The 15,583-nt window shown below is 43.1% G+C and overlaps 1 protein-coding gene across 2 annotated transcripts in view; it reads left to right on the plus strand.

Annotated features, from left to right (window-relative positions):
- Nucleotides 1-15,583, plus strand: part of Nedd4 (NEDD4 E3 ubiquitin protein ligase) — an 84,915-nt gene that overhangs the window by 47,904 nt on the left and 21,428 nt on the right. For both annotated transcript variants that reach the window (XM_032910856.1, XM_032910855.1), the window contains 6 exons: nt 164-225; nt 2,475-2,574; nt 8,249-8,415; nt 10,701-10,818; nt 10,896-11,060; nt 14,272-14,337. In XM_032910856.1, coding sequence (XP_032766747.1) covers nt 164-225; nt 2,475-2,574; nt 8,249-8,415; nt 10,701-10,818; nt 10,896-11,060; nt 14,272-14,337 — 678 coding nt within the window. The remainder of the gene's footprint in view (nt 1-163; nt 226-2,474; nt 2,575-8,248; nt 8,416-10,700; nt 10,819-10,895; nt 11,061-14,271; nt 14,338-15,583) is intronic.

Consider the following 15,583-nt stretch of genomic DNA (forward strand, 5'->3'; position numbering starts at 1 on the left):
TTCTGGCACTTGTTGGAGTTCCTCTTGTAGAAGAAGCAAAAGTCACATGGTTACCAGCTGACCCTTTTAACAAGTTAAAACTTCCTTTTCTCATTCTTCAATATGCCTTTCATTATAGTTCATAAATTCTCTCAAAAGTACTTAACCCCCTTTCTCATTTTAGACTGAAAACCCAAGAATTGAGAGACCATATACATTTAAGGATTTTGTTCTTCATCCAAGAAGGTCAGTAAATATATAAGATTATAGTATATTAAGCTAAATTTTTTTGTGATTTTTATTTATTTTTATTTTATGTATATTATCTGCCTGAATATGCATCGTGTATATGCAGTTCCCAAGGAGGCCACAAGAGGGTGTCAGATCCCTTGGTGCTGCCGGTGCTGCTGAGACTTGTATGAGGTCCTCCGCAGGAGCTGCCAGTGCTCCTGAACCATTCAGCCATCCTCCAGCTATACATGCCGCTCCCATACCACACATTTTGTCTTTGCTAAACCTTTAAAATGTCAGGATTTAAACACCCTATAGATAAACTATTTAAATATATTGTATTATTTGTTTTAAAGCTTTAGTTGTCTTAGATTTTAAAATACACTGAGGTGGCTGGAAGACACGGCTCGGTTGTTAAATGTGCTCGCTACTCTTTCAGTGGACCCAACACCCATGTTGTGTGACTCACAGCTGGAGCCTCTGGGGATCTGCTGCCTTCCTGGTGTCTGTGGACACACATGCACACATACATACAACACACACACAGATGCACATAGTTATCTTTTTTTTTTTTTTTTTTCGTTTTCCTCTTATTTATTTGGTTTTGGAGACACTGTTTGGCTGTGTAGTCCAGTGTTGGAACTGCTGGGATCAGAAGTGTGTACCCCACACCTGACTCCCCCTTTCTCTTCCTAGTGTTGATACTATGGGTGCACCCCAGCACATAGTTATCTTTAAACAGTGTTTATGCACATTGCAAATAAAATTCCTAAAAGGACACAAAATTTAGGAATGATTTGTCCCCCTTATATTTATCTAATAGCAGTTATTTCCTGTAAAACAAATGTGCTGCTTCCTTCATATGCACAGAAACAAATTAAGAAAATATTTAACTTTATTTTGCTAAATTTAATTTCAAAAATACTTTAGAAGATTCACACAATCAGAGAAAATAGCATGAACAGAGAATAAAATTTAAGCCAAATTAGTGCACTTGTTTTTGCAATTTCCTGAACTGAAAATTTTTTTTAACTAAGACATTAGTTGTTTTTTGTTTTTTTTAAAGATGTATTTATTTATTATATGAGTACACTGCAGCTGTCTTCAGACACACCAGAAGAGGGCATCAGATCCCATTACAGATGGTTATGAGCCACCATGTGGTTGCTGGGATTTGAACTCAGGACCTCTGGAAGAGCAGTCAGTGCTCTTAACCGCTGAGCCATCTCTCCAGCCCTAAGACATTAGTTTTTGAAAAGGAGCTGCTCACTTTATTTACTGTATATGGGTGTCTGTGCAACACATTTGTGCAGTACTAGATGAGGCCAGCAGAGGGAGTCAGGTCCACTGGATCTTACCGCCCTAAGTGAGCTGCCATGTGGGTAGTGGGAACTGAACCTGGATCCTCTGCAAGAACAGGAAGTGCTCTTTAGCCATTGAACCAGTCCTCCACATTTTAATTTTAAGTTCTAAGTGAAACTCCTTTTGATCTTTTGTGCCACTTTGTCAAGTAAAATCAATTTAGAATGTGTGATTAATCATCACAAGTCAGAGTAACCCATCTGGGAAAACCATAGCATTTACTTTATTATTTCAAAGTAAATGCATTGAATACTGTATTATGTACACTTAAATCTTTTTCATTTAAAATGGCTGCTTTAACCTAGACTTTGCAATATAAATATTAAAACAACTTAAAGGAGCCGTGGCTTTGTGATTGTTGTTATTTATTCTCTGTGTGAGCGAAGTCCTGTGTTTAATTCCTCTATAGGAAGTCTAAGAGTCCAATCTCTTTCTTCCTCTAGTTCGGGGCTGATTGCAATGTGTGCATACCAAAAATAGCTAAGGATATAGTCTCACCTTTTTTTTTTTTTTTTTTTTTTTTTTTTTTTTTTACCTCTCCAGCTCTTCCTCCCATTGCTAGAACCTCTGACTACATCTCCACATCGCACTGTGTGCTACCAGCCGCTGAAGTGCCAGCGGGGTTTTCCCTGTCCTTTACTCAGTTACCCCTTCTCACCCATCCCATCAGGTCATAGCCTCCCTTTCTCCCTCCTGCCTTCTTCCACTCCTCTATACCCCATTGCTCTCCTTTCTAACCTCTGTTCTCTTTGATGAGTCTTTTCTATCTTAACAGAAACATGACTTTGACACTGTGCCCCGAGTAGATCCCCTCAGAGCCAGCAGGCATTCGGTAAACTCAGCAAATAAATGCCTTCTTCTTGGTGTTCAAGTTTCATAAATAATTGTTTTCTTTTCCACAGCCACAAATCAAGAGTTAAAGGTTATCTGAGATTAAAAATGACTTACTTACCTAGAAACGGCTCAGATGATGAAAATGCAGACCAGGCTGAGGAGTTAGAGGTGAGATTCCCAGGAATGTTTGCTTAGGCTGAAATGGGCTATCTGATATCTTTCTACATACTCTGTAGAAAAATAGGGTGTTCAGTGAAACTAATGCATGCAATGAAAATCACCAGGATGTTGACTTGAGCAAATGTTCCTTAGGCAGTTCTGATGGTATTTACTCTGTAGAGTGGTTGTTATTGGTAGACTTAAAGGTAGAAATAGGAAATGAAATATCTACCAATGCAGGTGTTTATTATAATTACATCATTGTCTTTAGTTTTTTTGTAAAAACCATGTCCTAGTCTAATTTAGAATAAGAAAATATATGTTTGTAAAGCTAAGTCTGTAGACATTACTATGTGAAAATTGCTGTCACTATATAATAATTATATTAGTGTAAAAGAAACTTAGTATATTAATTCTTGTTGCTTTTCTTGTCATGTTTATTCGAAGTGAGTATAAGTTGTTGGTTTTCATGGGTGACAGAGCTAACAAAGAGTCAGACCAGGTGCCTGAGAGCCATCTGGGTACATGGAGGAAGAGTATCAGGGTGGGGTGGGCTTTGCCCCACATGAGTAGCCCTGTGACCTCAGATGTGTTAGGTTTTCCTTTTGTGGGGAAACAGGACTTCACTAGGTTGCCTTTAGGGTTTCTTCCCTGGCTTTAAAAAGACAAAATCCACGTCCTGTCTGTGGTCCCCTTAGAGGCAGAGTTCATCAGAAGGTATAACTAGTTATTCTACCACACACTGGAGTGGGTGAGAGAGAGAGAGAGAGAGAGAGAGAGAGAGAGAGAGAGAGAGAGAGAGAGAGAGAGTGTGAGTGTGTGTGTGTGTGTGAGTGTGTGAAAGAGAGAGAGAGAGAGAGCGCGCAACTGTGCACATGCGCGCGTGCACAGGCGCGCTCTGATCTGGAAGGTTCTTTGTTGTGTGTGTTTTCTTCACAGGCTTGTCTCTCTTTGATTGAGGGTTTGCTCTAATCTCCATGAGAGCTATGATGCCAGGGACCCTCCCTGAGGTGTGGGCTCCAGTTCATGTGCCTGGATACCTGGCACAGGAAGTAAATTAGTAAAGTTTTTGGTATTTCATGTGTCTGTGAGATTTTGTTTCCTAGGGGAATGTCTGAGAGTAGAAAGTTGTTTTACTCTTTAAATCCAAGAATATAATGACCCTTAATTTGGGGACTGAAGCTCATTACTACCCACTCTTAATACATACATATCCACCTGCTTGGTTACCGTTCTGCTGCTCTGTTGTCTTTGTTTTCCTTATAATAATCTTTCAAGTATACATTTATTTTCTCTATAGGTTTTACTTGTTTGTTCATTTTACATGGGTGTTCATATGTTAGGTGTGTGTGCTTGGTGCTTGTGAGGTCAGAGGTTTTACATCCTCTAGGGTTGGAGTTACAGGTAGTTCTGAGCTGCCATGTGGGTGCTGGAATTGAACCCAGATTCTCTGGAAGAACAGTGAGTGTTCTTACCTGCCGTCTCTCCAAACCCTGTTCACATTCACTCATGCATTTTCCTCCCTCCGTGAGTACACTTGTGGGTCTGTGTGCGTGTCCAGGGTGTTTGTGGAATGCTGTAGAAGTCAGAGGACAACTCTCAGAAGGTCGTCCTTCTGTGAGCTCCCACCTTCACAGTGCCTTCATACCGCAGCCTTCTCACTTGGTCCCACATGTACGAGATTTTGATGGGTATAAATGTCTGTACACAGCTGTGTGGTACAGGAATTCTGTTTGACATTAAGATTCTGTGCTGTGAAGAAAGAAGAGGCTTTCCTCGAGTCTTTAAACGTTGAGCAGCATCTCATTCCATGGGAACTCTCTCCAGGCTTTGCTTGCTCTGGGATCACAGGCACCTCATTCACAGTTCGCCTCTGTGGTGTAGACTGGCCTTGCTTCATGCTGTGGCCTCCCGTAGCAATGTTTGAATTCCTTCAGAGGCCACCTTATAATTTCAAGAGATGTAAGTGTGTTGTTTATTTATGAAAAGGCCAAGGAATTCAGACACAAATGTGCTTATTTATCTTCTGGGCAGCCAGAGACCAGAGAAGTCTTGCCTGTTCCTTTGACATCTAGTTTGTGACTAAATATTTAAAATTCTGCTATTTGAAAAAGAAAACAATTGTAATTTTGGAGGGAGGCGAGCTCTGGGCGGCCTGCATTTCTGAGTAAATGTGGCTCTGTGTAACATTTGTCTTGTGTTTGCCATCATCAGGGGAGCGGGATGAATTCTACAAGGTTAGGGTAAAATGTTGGTCTAAGTACTTTGTACTTAGTTTCTGGTCTCTCTGACTCCATTAAATTGTAGGTATTTGCATATTGGTTTTGAGACTAGTAATTAGGATTCCTTGTCTTGTAGAAAATTATTTTATGAGGAAAATAGATAATGTTTCTTAGGGAAGACTGAAAATGTTATCATTCCTAGTAATGTTTGGGGTACAGTTGTACTTTTTCAAATTTGAAATCATTTCATTTTCTAAGACCCTAAAATAAGTTCCGTTGTTTTGGGTTTTATTTGGTTTTGTTGTTGTTGTTGTTGTTGTTTTCCTTACTGAATTTACACGGACAACACTAAAGCAGACCTTAAAAGAAGAAATACACATTTTCTTGGGCCAAGGTGATGGCTCAGTAGGCTAAAGCCTGAGGCCCCAACTTTAAGCTCTGTCCTCAGAACCCACTTCCTCAGCAAGACGAACCCCCTGAAAGCCTAAGGGCCAACCAGCCAGTGTGTACTCCTCAGCGCTTTTCAGAAAGGGTTTCTCTGTATAGTCCTGGCTGTCCAGGAACTCACTCTGTAGACCAGGCTGGCCTCAAACTCACCGGTATCTCCCAATCCCAAATGCTAGGATTAAAGGCCTGAGCCGCCTCTGGCCTTATATTCTTTTTTTTTTTTTTTTTTTTTTTAGTTTCTTTAATTCATGTATGTATGTATGTATGCATGTATGCATATACTATGTGTGCAGGTGCCGTGGAGGCCAGAGGGCATCAGCCCTCTTGGCACTGGGCTTTGAGGCACTGATAAGTCACCTAGTGTGAATGGTGGAATGGAAGGGCACGGTGAACTTTCATTCCAGTGTCTTGTTTCATGTTCAGCAGTAGGATTCCTCTCTAAACCCCCTCAACACACTCAGAATCATGAAAGGCTGCTTTCATTCTGACCTGTCCCTGTGTGCGTGTAATATACCTGACATGTCCCTGCGTGCATGCCTGTAATGTACCTTGATCACAGTCCCTGCCCCTGTCTTCCTTCTACTCCCTCCCCCTCCCCATCACCTTTTTTCTCTGAAGTCCCTGTGTGTCTTCTTTCTTTAATTTCCTTAGTAAATTCCTTTTTACTGTTAGACTTTATTAATCTGATAGCAGAGTAGCCATTGGCCACATTCAATAAAGAAATCTTGGGGCTGGAGAGATGGCTGAGTGGTTAAGAGCACTGGATGCTTTTCTAGAGGTTTCAGATTCAGTTCCCAGCACCCACATAGTGGCCCACAACCATCTGTGACTAGTTTTCTGTGACACAGTGCCTCTGCCATCCATGGACACTGCATTGCGTGTCATGCACAGGTACACGTATAACATCTAACACATAGAATAAATAATGAAAAACTGAGAACGGAGGTCTTGAGTAAACAGTCTTGCAAAGGACTAGCAAACTCAGACCACATCTTCTGAGACCAACCCCTGGGAGATGTAGTTTGACTCTGTACACAGGATTAGATTTTCTTTTATAAAGTGGCATATTATGATGGTATACAGGAAAGGAAAACAGAAAAATGTCGAGATGAAATAATAGAGGAGAAGAGAATGAAATTTGAGTATCAGCTCCTGTGGAAGTGGAAAGAGAAAAAGAGAGTGTACGTGAGGGGGGGACTAGCTTTAGCTTCCCACATAGAATCCCCTCCCAGGTAATTCTTCAGCCCCCCTCTTCCTCCAGTCCCTCTTCCTCTCATCTTCCTGACCCTCTGTTGTCAGGTGTCAGTATGTGATTAATCACTGAGCAACCTCTCAAGCCCCTGTTAAAGGTTTTTAATACGAAAGCATGTTAATGCTAATACTTAGTCCATTTTCCACTTAATTCCTTTCTTAATTCCAAGGGTTGAGCTGCTCTTCCCAGCCTGTATCTGCCTGCACACTTTCTGCCAACACAAGGAATAGAAGCCCTGTATGCAGGTGTTTATCTGTCCCAGTATGGAAGACCTTTCCAGTTTGTCTGCTTTCCTTTGATTCAGCAGCACTGGGGCATGTGTGCGTCTGAGTTTCCAAGGAAGTTCATAATTCTTTCGTGCTTTCTGGGTTTGCCATCATATTTAACAGCTTCCTGCTTTAAATTTCTCCAAATTTGTTCTAACAGTCTTTGGGTTTGCTTTGTAAACATTTGGCTTTGTTGTATATCTTGGTATAAGTTACTAGGTAGGGATATGAATTAATTTTTTTTTCTCAACAAGTGTCTATGTGTTTGAATGCCACGTTCCTCTGATTTTTATTCTTTCTGTGTTTCCTACTCTGTTATTCTGAGCTGTGTGTACCACTTAGATTGTTTTCTCTGACAGACTCTTCTCCATGCAGCTCTTCTTTCTTAGAATGATGTTGGTTATGGCCTGTTTGTTTCTATTTGAACTTGAAAATTGACTCATTATTTTTAAAACATTTATTATGACATAATAATTTTATCAGAATTTTGATAGATCGGCCCCAGGAAAATAACCCATCGTGCCGTCTAGGATGGAATGTATGCCAGGCACAGACTTTATGAACTGAGCTATATTCCCCACTGAACTAGAGAGAGAGAGAGAGAGAGAGAGAGAGAGAGAGAGAGCGCACAAGAGCGTGTGCGTGTGGCCCAGAGATACCAGATCCCTGCAAGAACAGTATGTGCTTAATCACTGAGCAACCTCTCAAGCCCCCGTTAAAGGTTTTTAATACGAAAGCATGTTAATACTAATACTTAGTACATTTTCCACTTAATTCCTTACTTTATCTTGGGGCATTATATATTTTGTCTCTTTAAAGACCCAAAATTCCTGTGCATTTCTTTTTTTAGAATCCCTTGTTTGACTCTTCTGGCCTGGCCACAATGCTTGTCCTGGATGTAGGGGAGAAATATGCACATTTCAGTGTCAGCGTGATGCTGGGTCTTTCAGTACACATCCCCGAGTGGTGACTGTTTCTCAGGCACTCTCCTGTCTCTGTTGGACATCAGTGGACAACTCTTAAATGTCTCTAGTGTTTGTTGATTTCTACCATAAGTGGTGCACTTTCTCAGTGGGAGGGGTGAGTGGCCAGGCTCAGATTGGCTTCAGTTGTGTTTCTCATTTCCTCAGCACCTTCCAGTGTCACATCGTTGTTCAGTTACTGAAAGGATTTGGTTTTAGTTGTCATGGGGTTTATTGTTTTATTCCTTTTTGTTAGTATGTTTTGTTTTGTATTTTAAGCTTTTCGAAAACTTAAGGCATTCTCAAACAGTATTGAAATGTTTATCCTTTTGCAGGAAAGCCTTGGTTACAAAGTATTCACATTCTGTTCTTAAGAGTTGAACATGGACTAATTCTATTTATGCACAATTTTTTGAATTGAATGTAAACTTTCCTTTATTTGTAATTTATAAAGAGTTTGGGGGTTTGGGTTTTTTGTCTGTTGTTGTTGTTGTTTTAAGTCATCAAGTTAATCGCTTCCATTCTGTTTTTCAGCCTGGCTGGGTTGTTTTGGACCAACCAGATGCTGCCACCCATTTGCAGCATCCACCAGAACCTTCTCCCCTACCTCCAGGGTGGGAGGAGAGGCAGGATGTCCTTGGAAGGACCTACTACGTAAACCATGAGTCTAGAACAACACAATGGAAAAGACCAAGCCCTGAGTATGTGCCAATCTGCATAGATTTTGCTGCTACTTAGCATGTTGGTGCTGCGTCTCAAGTAGGCTTATAGTGGTGTAGGGATCCCTAAACTACAGGCCAACCACCACTGAAAAACTTCTATCTTACCTGAGGTTTTTAATAAACGATTTGATAATAGTTAAAATTATTTGGAGGCCAACAAAATGGTTTAGGGTGTGAAGGGCACTTGCCATCCAGCCTGACTATTCCAATTTGATTGCCAGGGCCCAGAGAGTAGAAAGAGAGAAGATTACCAAAGCCATCTTCTAACCACGACATGTGCGCCATGCCTTGCTCACACCTCTCAACACACTACATAACAAGTAAATAAATAAAATGTAATAAAAAAAAACCCACATATGTTGAAAAATTACTTCAGGCTAGCCCTGTGGCTCACTTGGTAGAGTGCTCGCCTACAGGAGACCCAGAGTTGCGTTCCCAGCATCACATAAAGTGACTCCTGCCTCATAGCACTTGAGAGGTGGAGGAAGGAGGGTCCGAAGGTCAAGGCCACTCGTAACTTTCTGCACTGTTGTGCTGCTAGAGTTTGGGCCCAGTGTCGTCTTCCTGCTAAGCCAGTACTTTGCAACTGAACCACCATCCCAGTTCTTAAAATATAATTTAGTTTTTACTCATGGAGGGGTCACTAATGAAGGCTCTTTGTTAGGGCCCTTCTCTAATTCGGATGGTAGACATGGGCCATGCACATGCAGAGGGCAAGGGTGAATATATATAACCTTTCATATATTAAAGCTGCTATCTCCTTAGTGGCCTTTTTTAGTATAAAGGTGGAAGAAAAAAAAGTTAAGCATTTCTTAGAACCATTAATCACAATTATGTTTTTACAAGTCACAATAGAGAATGATCTTCTAGTGGCTGGAGGGTTTGGGAGAAGATGCTTGTGGACAGATGGACAGTTAGACACCGTTCTCACGCTCTGTCTGGTGGGAATGCTGGGTTGAATATCTGGATTTTGAGGAGGCTGAGTGCTCCTATGATCCTGAAGTGACGTGGATGAATGGTATCTACACCAAGCGCTCACAGTCACTACAGTGTGTACACCCACGGATAGATCACACAGCACCCCCAACTGTCCAGTATCCGTTTTTGTTCTTAATTTTTACTTCATTCCTTGTGTATGGCTGTTTTGCCTTCATGTAGGTCTGTGTAGAAGAGAGGATAGACGCTCCTGAAACTGATGTTGTAGATGTGCACTACCCCTTGGGCACTGGGAACTGAGCCCTGTGTCCTAGCAGAGCAGCCAGTGCTCTTAACTGCTGAGATGTCTCTTCAGCCCCAGGATATGCAGTTTTTCATGTTTCACCTTAAGAATGTGTGCGTGTTTGGTGGCTTTTGGTATTTGAGGCAGGCTTTCTCTGTGTAGCCCTGGAACCTGTTGTTCTGAAACTTGCTCTGTAGACACAGCCTGGCCTCAAACTCGAAGATAGCTACCTCCTCCTAATTAATGAAATTAAAGGTGTATGTCACCATTGTGGCAAAAATTGTGTTTTTAAACAACTGATTTCCTAAGCTATCTTGGTCTAACATCAAACAAATTAATATTTTCGGGGCCAATGTAACCGGCCCAGCAACTGAGGTTGCTGCCATTCATGGCAGTTTGAGCTTGATCTTTCTGAGCCAACAAGATAAAAAGGGAGACCTACTCCCTGCAAGTAGGTTTCTGACTTCCACACATGAATATTTATACAAGTTTAGTTAACATTTTTGTTACCATATATGTGAATAAAATTCACAGTTTGATAGGCTCAGCTGGTAAGCGGGAACCTCAGTTGAAGAATTGTCTTCAGTACGCATGTCTGAGGGCCTTTTCTGGATTGATCATTAATGTAAGAGGGTGTGACTCATTGTGGGAAGTGGCACCCCTGGGCAGGTGGTCTGGGGTATGAGGAAGCAGTTAGCAGCACCCCTCCATAACCTCTGCTTCTGGTCCTGCCCTTTGCCATAACTAGAACCTGTAGAATTTAATAAGCCTTTTCCTCCCTTGGTTGCCTTTGGTCAGTGTTTTACCATAATGTAAGGATCAAACTAGGCACAGTGATGAACCACACATCAGCTGTTACACATGCTTGAGATTTCTACTCCAGTGTATATTCTCTCCTGCCCCAGTGCCCTAGACCAGCTACCAGTGTGCTGACAGTCTGATCAGCATACCAGACCCATAAACTCCATCTAAATATTTCCTAATTGCAGACTTTGATTCTAAGTGTAACAAGACAGGGTGATACCTTCTTACACTTCTGCCCTAGGGATGACCTCACAGATGATGAGAATGGTGACATTCAGCTGCAGGCACAGCGAGCATTTACCACCAGGCGGCAGATATCGGAGGATGTGGATGGCCCTGACAACCACGAGTCCCCTGAGGTATGAGCCCGCCATTCTCTTGTTCCCATTCCCAGCACAGTTAAGCAGTGGATGAGTGTGGATTCTGTTCTTTTCAGAATTGGGAGATTGTACGAGAAGATGAGAACACCATGTACAGTGGTCAGGCTGTTCAGTCGCCTCCGTCAGGTCACGCAGACGTGCAGGTCCGCCTCGCAGAGGAGTTAGATACCAGACTCACCATGTATGGAAACCCGGCCACCAGCCAGCCAGTCACCAGCTCAGTAAGATGTTTTAGGTTTTGTCATGGCTTTGTGATTTCATGTCATGAGTAGATTTGACAGCTGTGCTTCATGTAAACTTCTGTCTTCGATGGCGTGTGATGGTGACTTGCTGAGACTTCCCAGTGTGGTTCTTCACTTACCCTTCCTTCCCCGTAACACCGTGGAGCAGAATGTGGATAGTCCTAGTGCACACTGGTCTCAGGGCCCTTCACTCACTGCCTCCTCGAAAACCCATCAGAAGCATTGCAACCAGGCGCTGACTTGCTCATTTCAGCAGGAAGGAACTCACTGTCGGTGCGAGGATGTCAGGGAGGACAGTGGGGTTTCATTCCTTAGGTAGTTTTAAAGGAGGTTGGGGGAGCGAGGAGTGTACTCTGCATGGTGTGCTTGAGTCACCAGAGCTCCCGTGAGGACACAACTCACTGAGGAGCAGAGCAGAGCAGACGTGGCAGCTGTTTGGTATTCTTCAGCTTGGGCAATGCCATGTTTCTTTTGGCTTTGTTTTGCTTTCGTTTGTTTGGGTTTTGTTGTTGTTTTGCCTGTGTTCAGACACAATTTAAAAGGCAACTTGGATTTGCCATGACCCTGCCTGTGTCTGCCACTTCCTGAGTGGGGGAGGCCTCTTGTCTGTCTTGATTGTATGAATTGAGATTGGAGTAGGGGTGGGGATGGGGATGTTAAAGAGTGTGTGTGTGTGTGTGTGTGTGCGTGTGCGTGTGCGTGTGTTTTGTCTGCATGTATCTATGCCATGTGTATGTTCGATGTCTTCTGAGGCCCAACATAAATGACAGATTAGAAACTGGAGTTACAGAGAGTGAACTACCATGGGATGCTGGTAACCAGACCCTCATCATAGAAGAGCAGTACGTGTTCTTAACTACTAGAGCCATATCTATTCCTTCTGAGGCTTCAGCATTAAATCACACATGTGGCCAGTGCATGTTTAGATGGAGGCAGTTGGTGAGATGAAGAGAGAAGTAATGGTTTCATTCACTATCTACAGGGCCCAGAGAGAAGCATTCCACTGTATCCCACCCCATGAGAAGAAACTGGCTGGCCCTTTATAGTCGGTATCATCGAGCCAGACTCAGTAGAAGGCAGACTGGTCATTCATTGCATTATTACTCGGCTAGTGACTGCTTCCTCTGGCTGGCCAGGAACAAGGTGCCATAATCACTCACTCACTGAGAGTTCTTCTGTCCTAAAGTGGACAGAACACCTTGATCTCCCAGGACTTCATTCTAGTGAGGGTCATTATTACGCTCTGTGAGCTAAATCTGCAGCTGCCTGTTGCCATAAATAAGGTGTCATTGGAATACAGCCATTCCTACTTATTCATAGCCACGTTCAAACACATCTCAGACTTGAGCAGTTAGAAGAACTAGCATTTAGTGTTGGACTGCAGTTGGCAATTATTTGCTAACTTCTAGCCCCTTCCTCAAGAAGCTTCACTTACACGGTTGTATGTCCCCTACCTATGTCAGTATCCGTCAGGTCACCTTTCCCTGACCCCTTTCCTCTTTCCTACAGCCTCTTCTGTTTCCCGTTTGCTTATTTAATTAGTCAGTGGCCCAGGGAAAGGATTCATCAGATTTACAGAATAGGTGTGGGGAGATGACTCAGCAAAGTGTTTGCCATGCTTATATGGGACCCTGAACACGATGCCAGAACTGTGTAAAATAAAAGCCAGATGCGGCAGTGTACCCTTGTCATGTTTAGGCCTTGTGTGAGTTACCATCACTGTTAGGTGTATTCTTCAACCATTTCATGAATGGGTTGAACCCTGAGACAGTATTGAGGTTTACAAAATCAAAAATGATTCTTCCTTCTTAACTCCAAATTATGTTGCCTTAATAAGTATCAGTGGCTTGATATATAGTGTCTTAGACATTCTATATCTATTCATAAACATACATGTATACACATACTTACATACCTTTAACGTTTTTACAGAAGATTTATTTTTAATGTATCCGTGTGCATGTCTATACATCTGTATATGGGTTTGTGCACATGGGCACATAAGTGCCCAGGGAATTCAGAAGAGAACATCAGATCCCTTGAAGCTGGATTTACAGGAGAGGCGCTGATCCAAAGTCTGGTCCTGTGGAAGAACAGCAAGCACACTAACTGCGGAGCCCTTTCTCCCGATCCTATATGTAATTTTAAATGGTGTGTGTGTGTGTGTGTGTGTGTGTGTGTGTGTGTGTGTGTGTGTGTGTGTGTGTGTGTGTGTGTGTGCCGCCATGTGTGTGTTCCTGTTCTGTGTTTTTGTGGGTTGGTTGGTTTGGGGTATGAGGATCAAACTTAACCTTACATGTGCAGAGCATGTGTCTTACCTCCCAGCCACACCCTTGACATCCTCTTACACATGCGTTTTGGTTATTTTTTTCATTTGCTAATTGGACTGTTTCCATGGATATCAATGTTCTTTTAAAATCACCAAAAACGAGTTGTCCTGAAAGTACACACCATTTCCTGTTGTGATGAATTTAGGTTAACCATTTGTGTTACCATAAACAATACAATTTGGGATATTCTGATTTTATGTTTTATATTTATAAGTTTTGAAGTCATATCATTTAATAACAAGAGTAAGATATTTCATTTAGTGGTTAGAGCTTGTATATTGAGGTGAAGGGGACGAGAGACTATAGATTTCCAGGAAATAAGTCATTGGCATGGAATGCCCAGTCCTGAGCTGCGAATCGGGAAGTGGCCTGGGAGGAGGAAGGAGCATTTTCCCGGGGCAGAAGCATGTGTTTGGTGCTGCACATCCAAGCTGAAATTCTGTTGAATGCTGCAGCCAGAGAACAGTGGGGCTAGAACCAGCCCTCTGGCTAGAGCCGGCAATCTGGACATGCAGAAATGTGGCTTGAAACAGGAACCCCTTGTCACTGATGGGGTAATCAACGTGAAATTTTTTTATTTGGGTATAGCAAAAAAAAAGCCATATTTAAACTGGATAAGAATGACAGGATGAAAGAATGATCTAGAGTGGTTGTACACAGGGAAAATCCGAGTCCAGTCGTGGACATCAGAGGACCAGAAAGTGGAAGGACCAGGATCGAGGGTGGAGAGAGAAAGCATCCCCTGTGGATCTTGGCAACACCCTCCCACATGCTGTGTCCTACTCTGTCCCCGTAGTCTCATTCCATTGCCTGTGCTTGAGGATAGACCTCAAAGTGTTACTTGTTTTCCTCCCCTCAAGAACCATTCCAGCAGAGGAGGCAGCTCGCAAACCTGTATCTTTGAGGAACAGCCTACACTTCCTGTGGTGAGTTTTCTCTCCTCTTGGCTAAGAATGAATGACAAAAAAACTCAGCTAATTTTTTAATTCTTGGATATCACCAGACTGAGTGTGAGTGACTGCTCAGCAAGGGATGGAGGAACCATGCCGTACAACCTTGGAAATTGAGCCTCAGAGTGCTGTTTCTTATAAAGTGAGCCCCGTGCTAATGTGATGCTGTTGGCAAGTGGGATGTGGCTTCTCAGCTCGGTCCCTGCTGCTGGGAGATGCTGGGCCACTGTTACCCATGTGTCATGCACAGTCATACCTGCCCTCTGTGTGGGTTGTCTAGCCAGGACCCTCCTTCACGTGGCTCAGCGTGTGCAGCTGCCACGTTGGCGTTTTCCGGGTGCCTCTTTTCCTGTGCTCTCGTCAGAGTCCTGCCATCTCCACAGTGGTTCTCACTTCTTCTGATTCCTCTCTGATTACACCAAGTTCTCACTGCCTCACGGAACCACTTTATTTTGTTTGTGACCAGACCTCATATATCTCAAGCCTTGAATGCCTGCTCTCCTGCTGGGATTCCAGGCATACTCCTCCATGCTTGATTTACAGAGGTGGGGCTCAAACCTGTGGCTTCAAGAAAGCTAGACAAGCATTCTACTCACTGAGCTCTGTCCCCAGTCCCACCTGCTTTTCAAATAGAATCAAACTCGGAGGCTCCTGCCTCTTCAGCCTACCCTTCCCCTTGCCTGCTATCTGGCGCCTTGGCCCCTTCCTACTCTCTTTCTAACACCTGGATTCTCAAATCCTAATTCTATCCTTGCTCATCTGATGTGTGCATGTCCCATGTCTCCTCTTGGAAGTCCCTCCTCTTTCCCGCCAGTCAGTGCACCTTTGACTGGCATTCTATATATCGGTTTTGAGAAATGAGATTTATGCATCAGCTCAGGAGAGTGGCTTATTTGTCTTGGAAAAAGATTCAGTCCAGTCAAGACCACTGGCCTAGTCAACATGACAGCAGATTGTAAAGGCCATGAAGGGACTACCTTGTTACCCTGTCTTGGGGTCCATACCCCGTCTAGTCTGGCCTCCTCTTACAGACTATAGCATGTGCAAGGAGAAGCCAAAATCTCACTATGTAGTCCCTGGCTGTCCTGGAACTCACTTGGTAGATGAGGCTGGCTCAAGACTCACAGAGATCCACTCTGCCACCCAGCACCTAACTGTGGTTTCTGAGGTTAGCATGCCTCAGTTTAGGCTTTAACTCCTTTTCTTAGAAACAGTGGCTTAG

The sequence above is a fragment of the Rattus rattus genome, chromosome 8, assembly GCF_011064425.1.
Source record: "Rattus rattus isolate New Zealand chromosome 8, Rrattus_CSIRO_v1, whole genome shotgun sequence".
Taxonomy (NCBI): domain Eukaryota; kingdom Metazoa; phylum Chordata; class Mammalia; order Rodentia; family Muridae; genus Rattus; species Rattus rattus.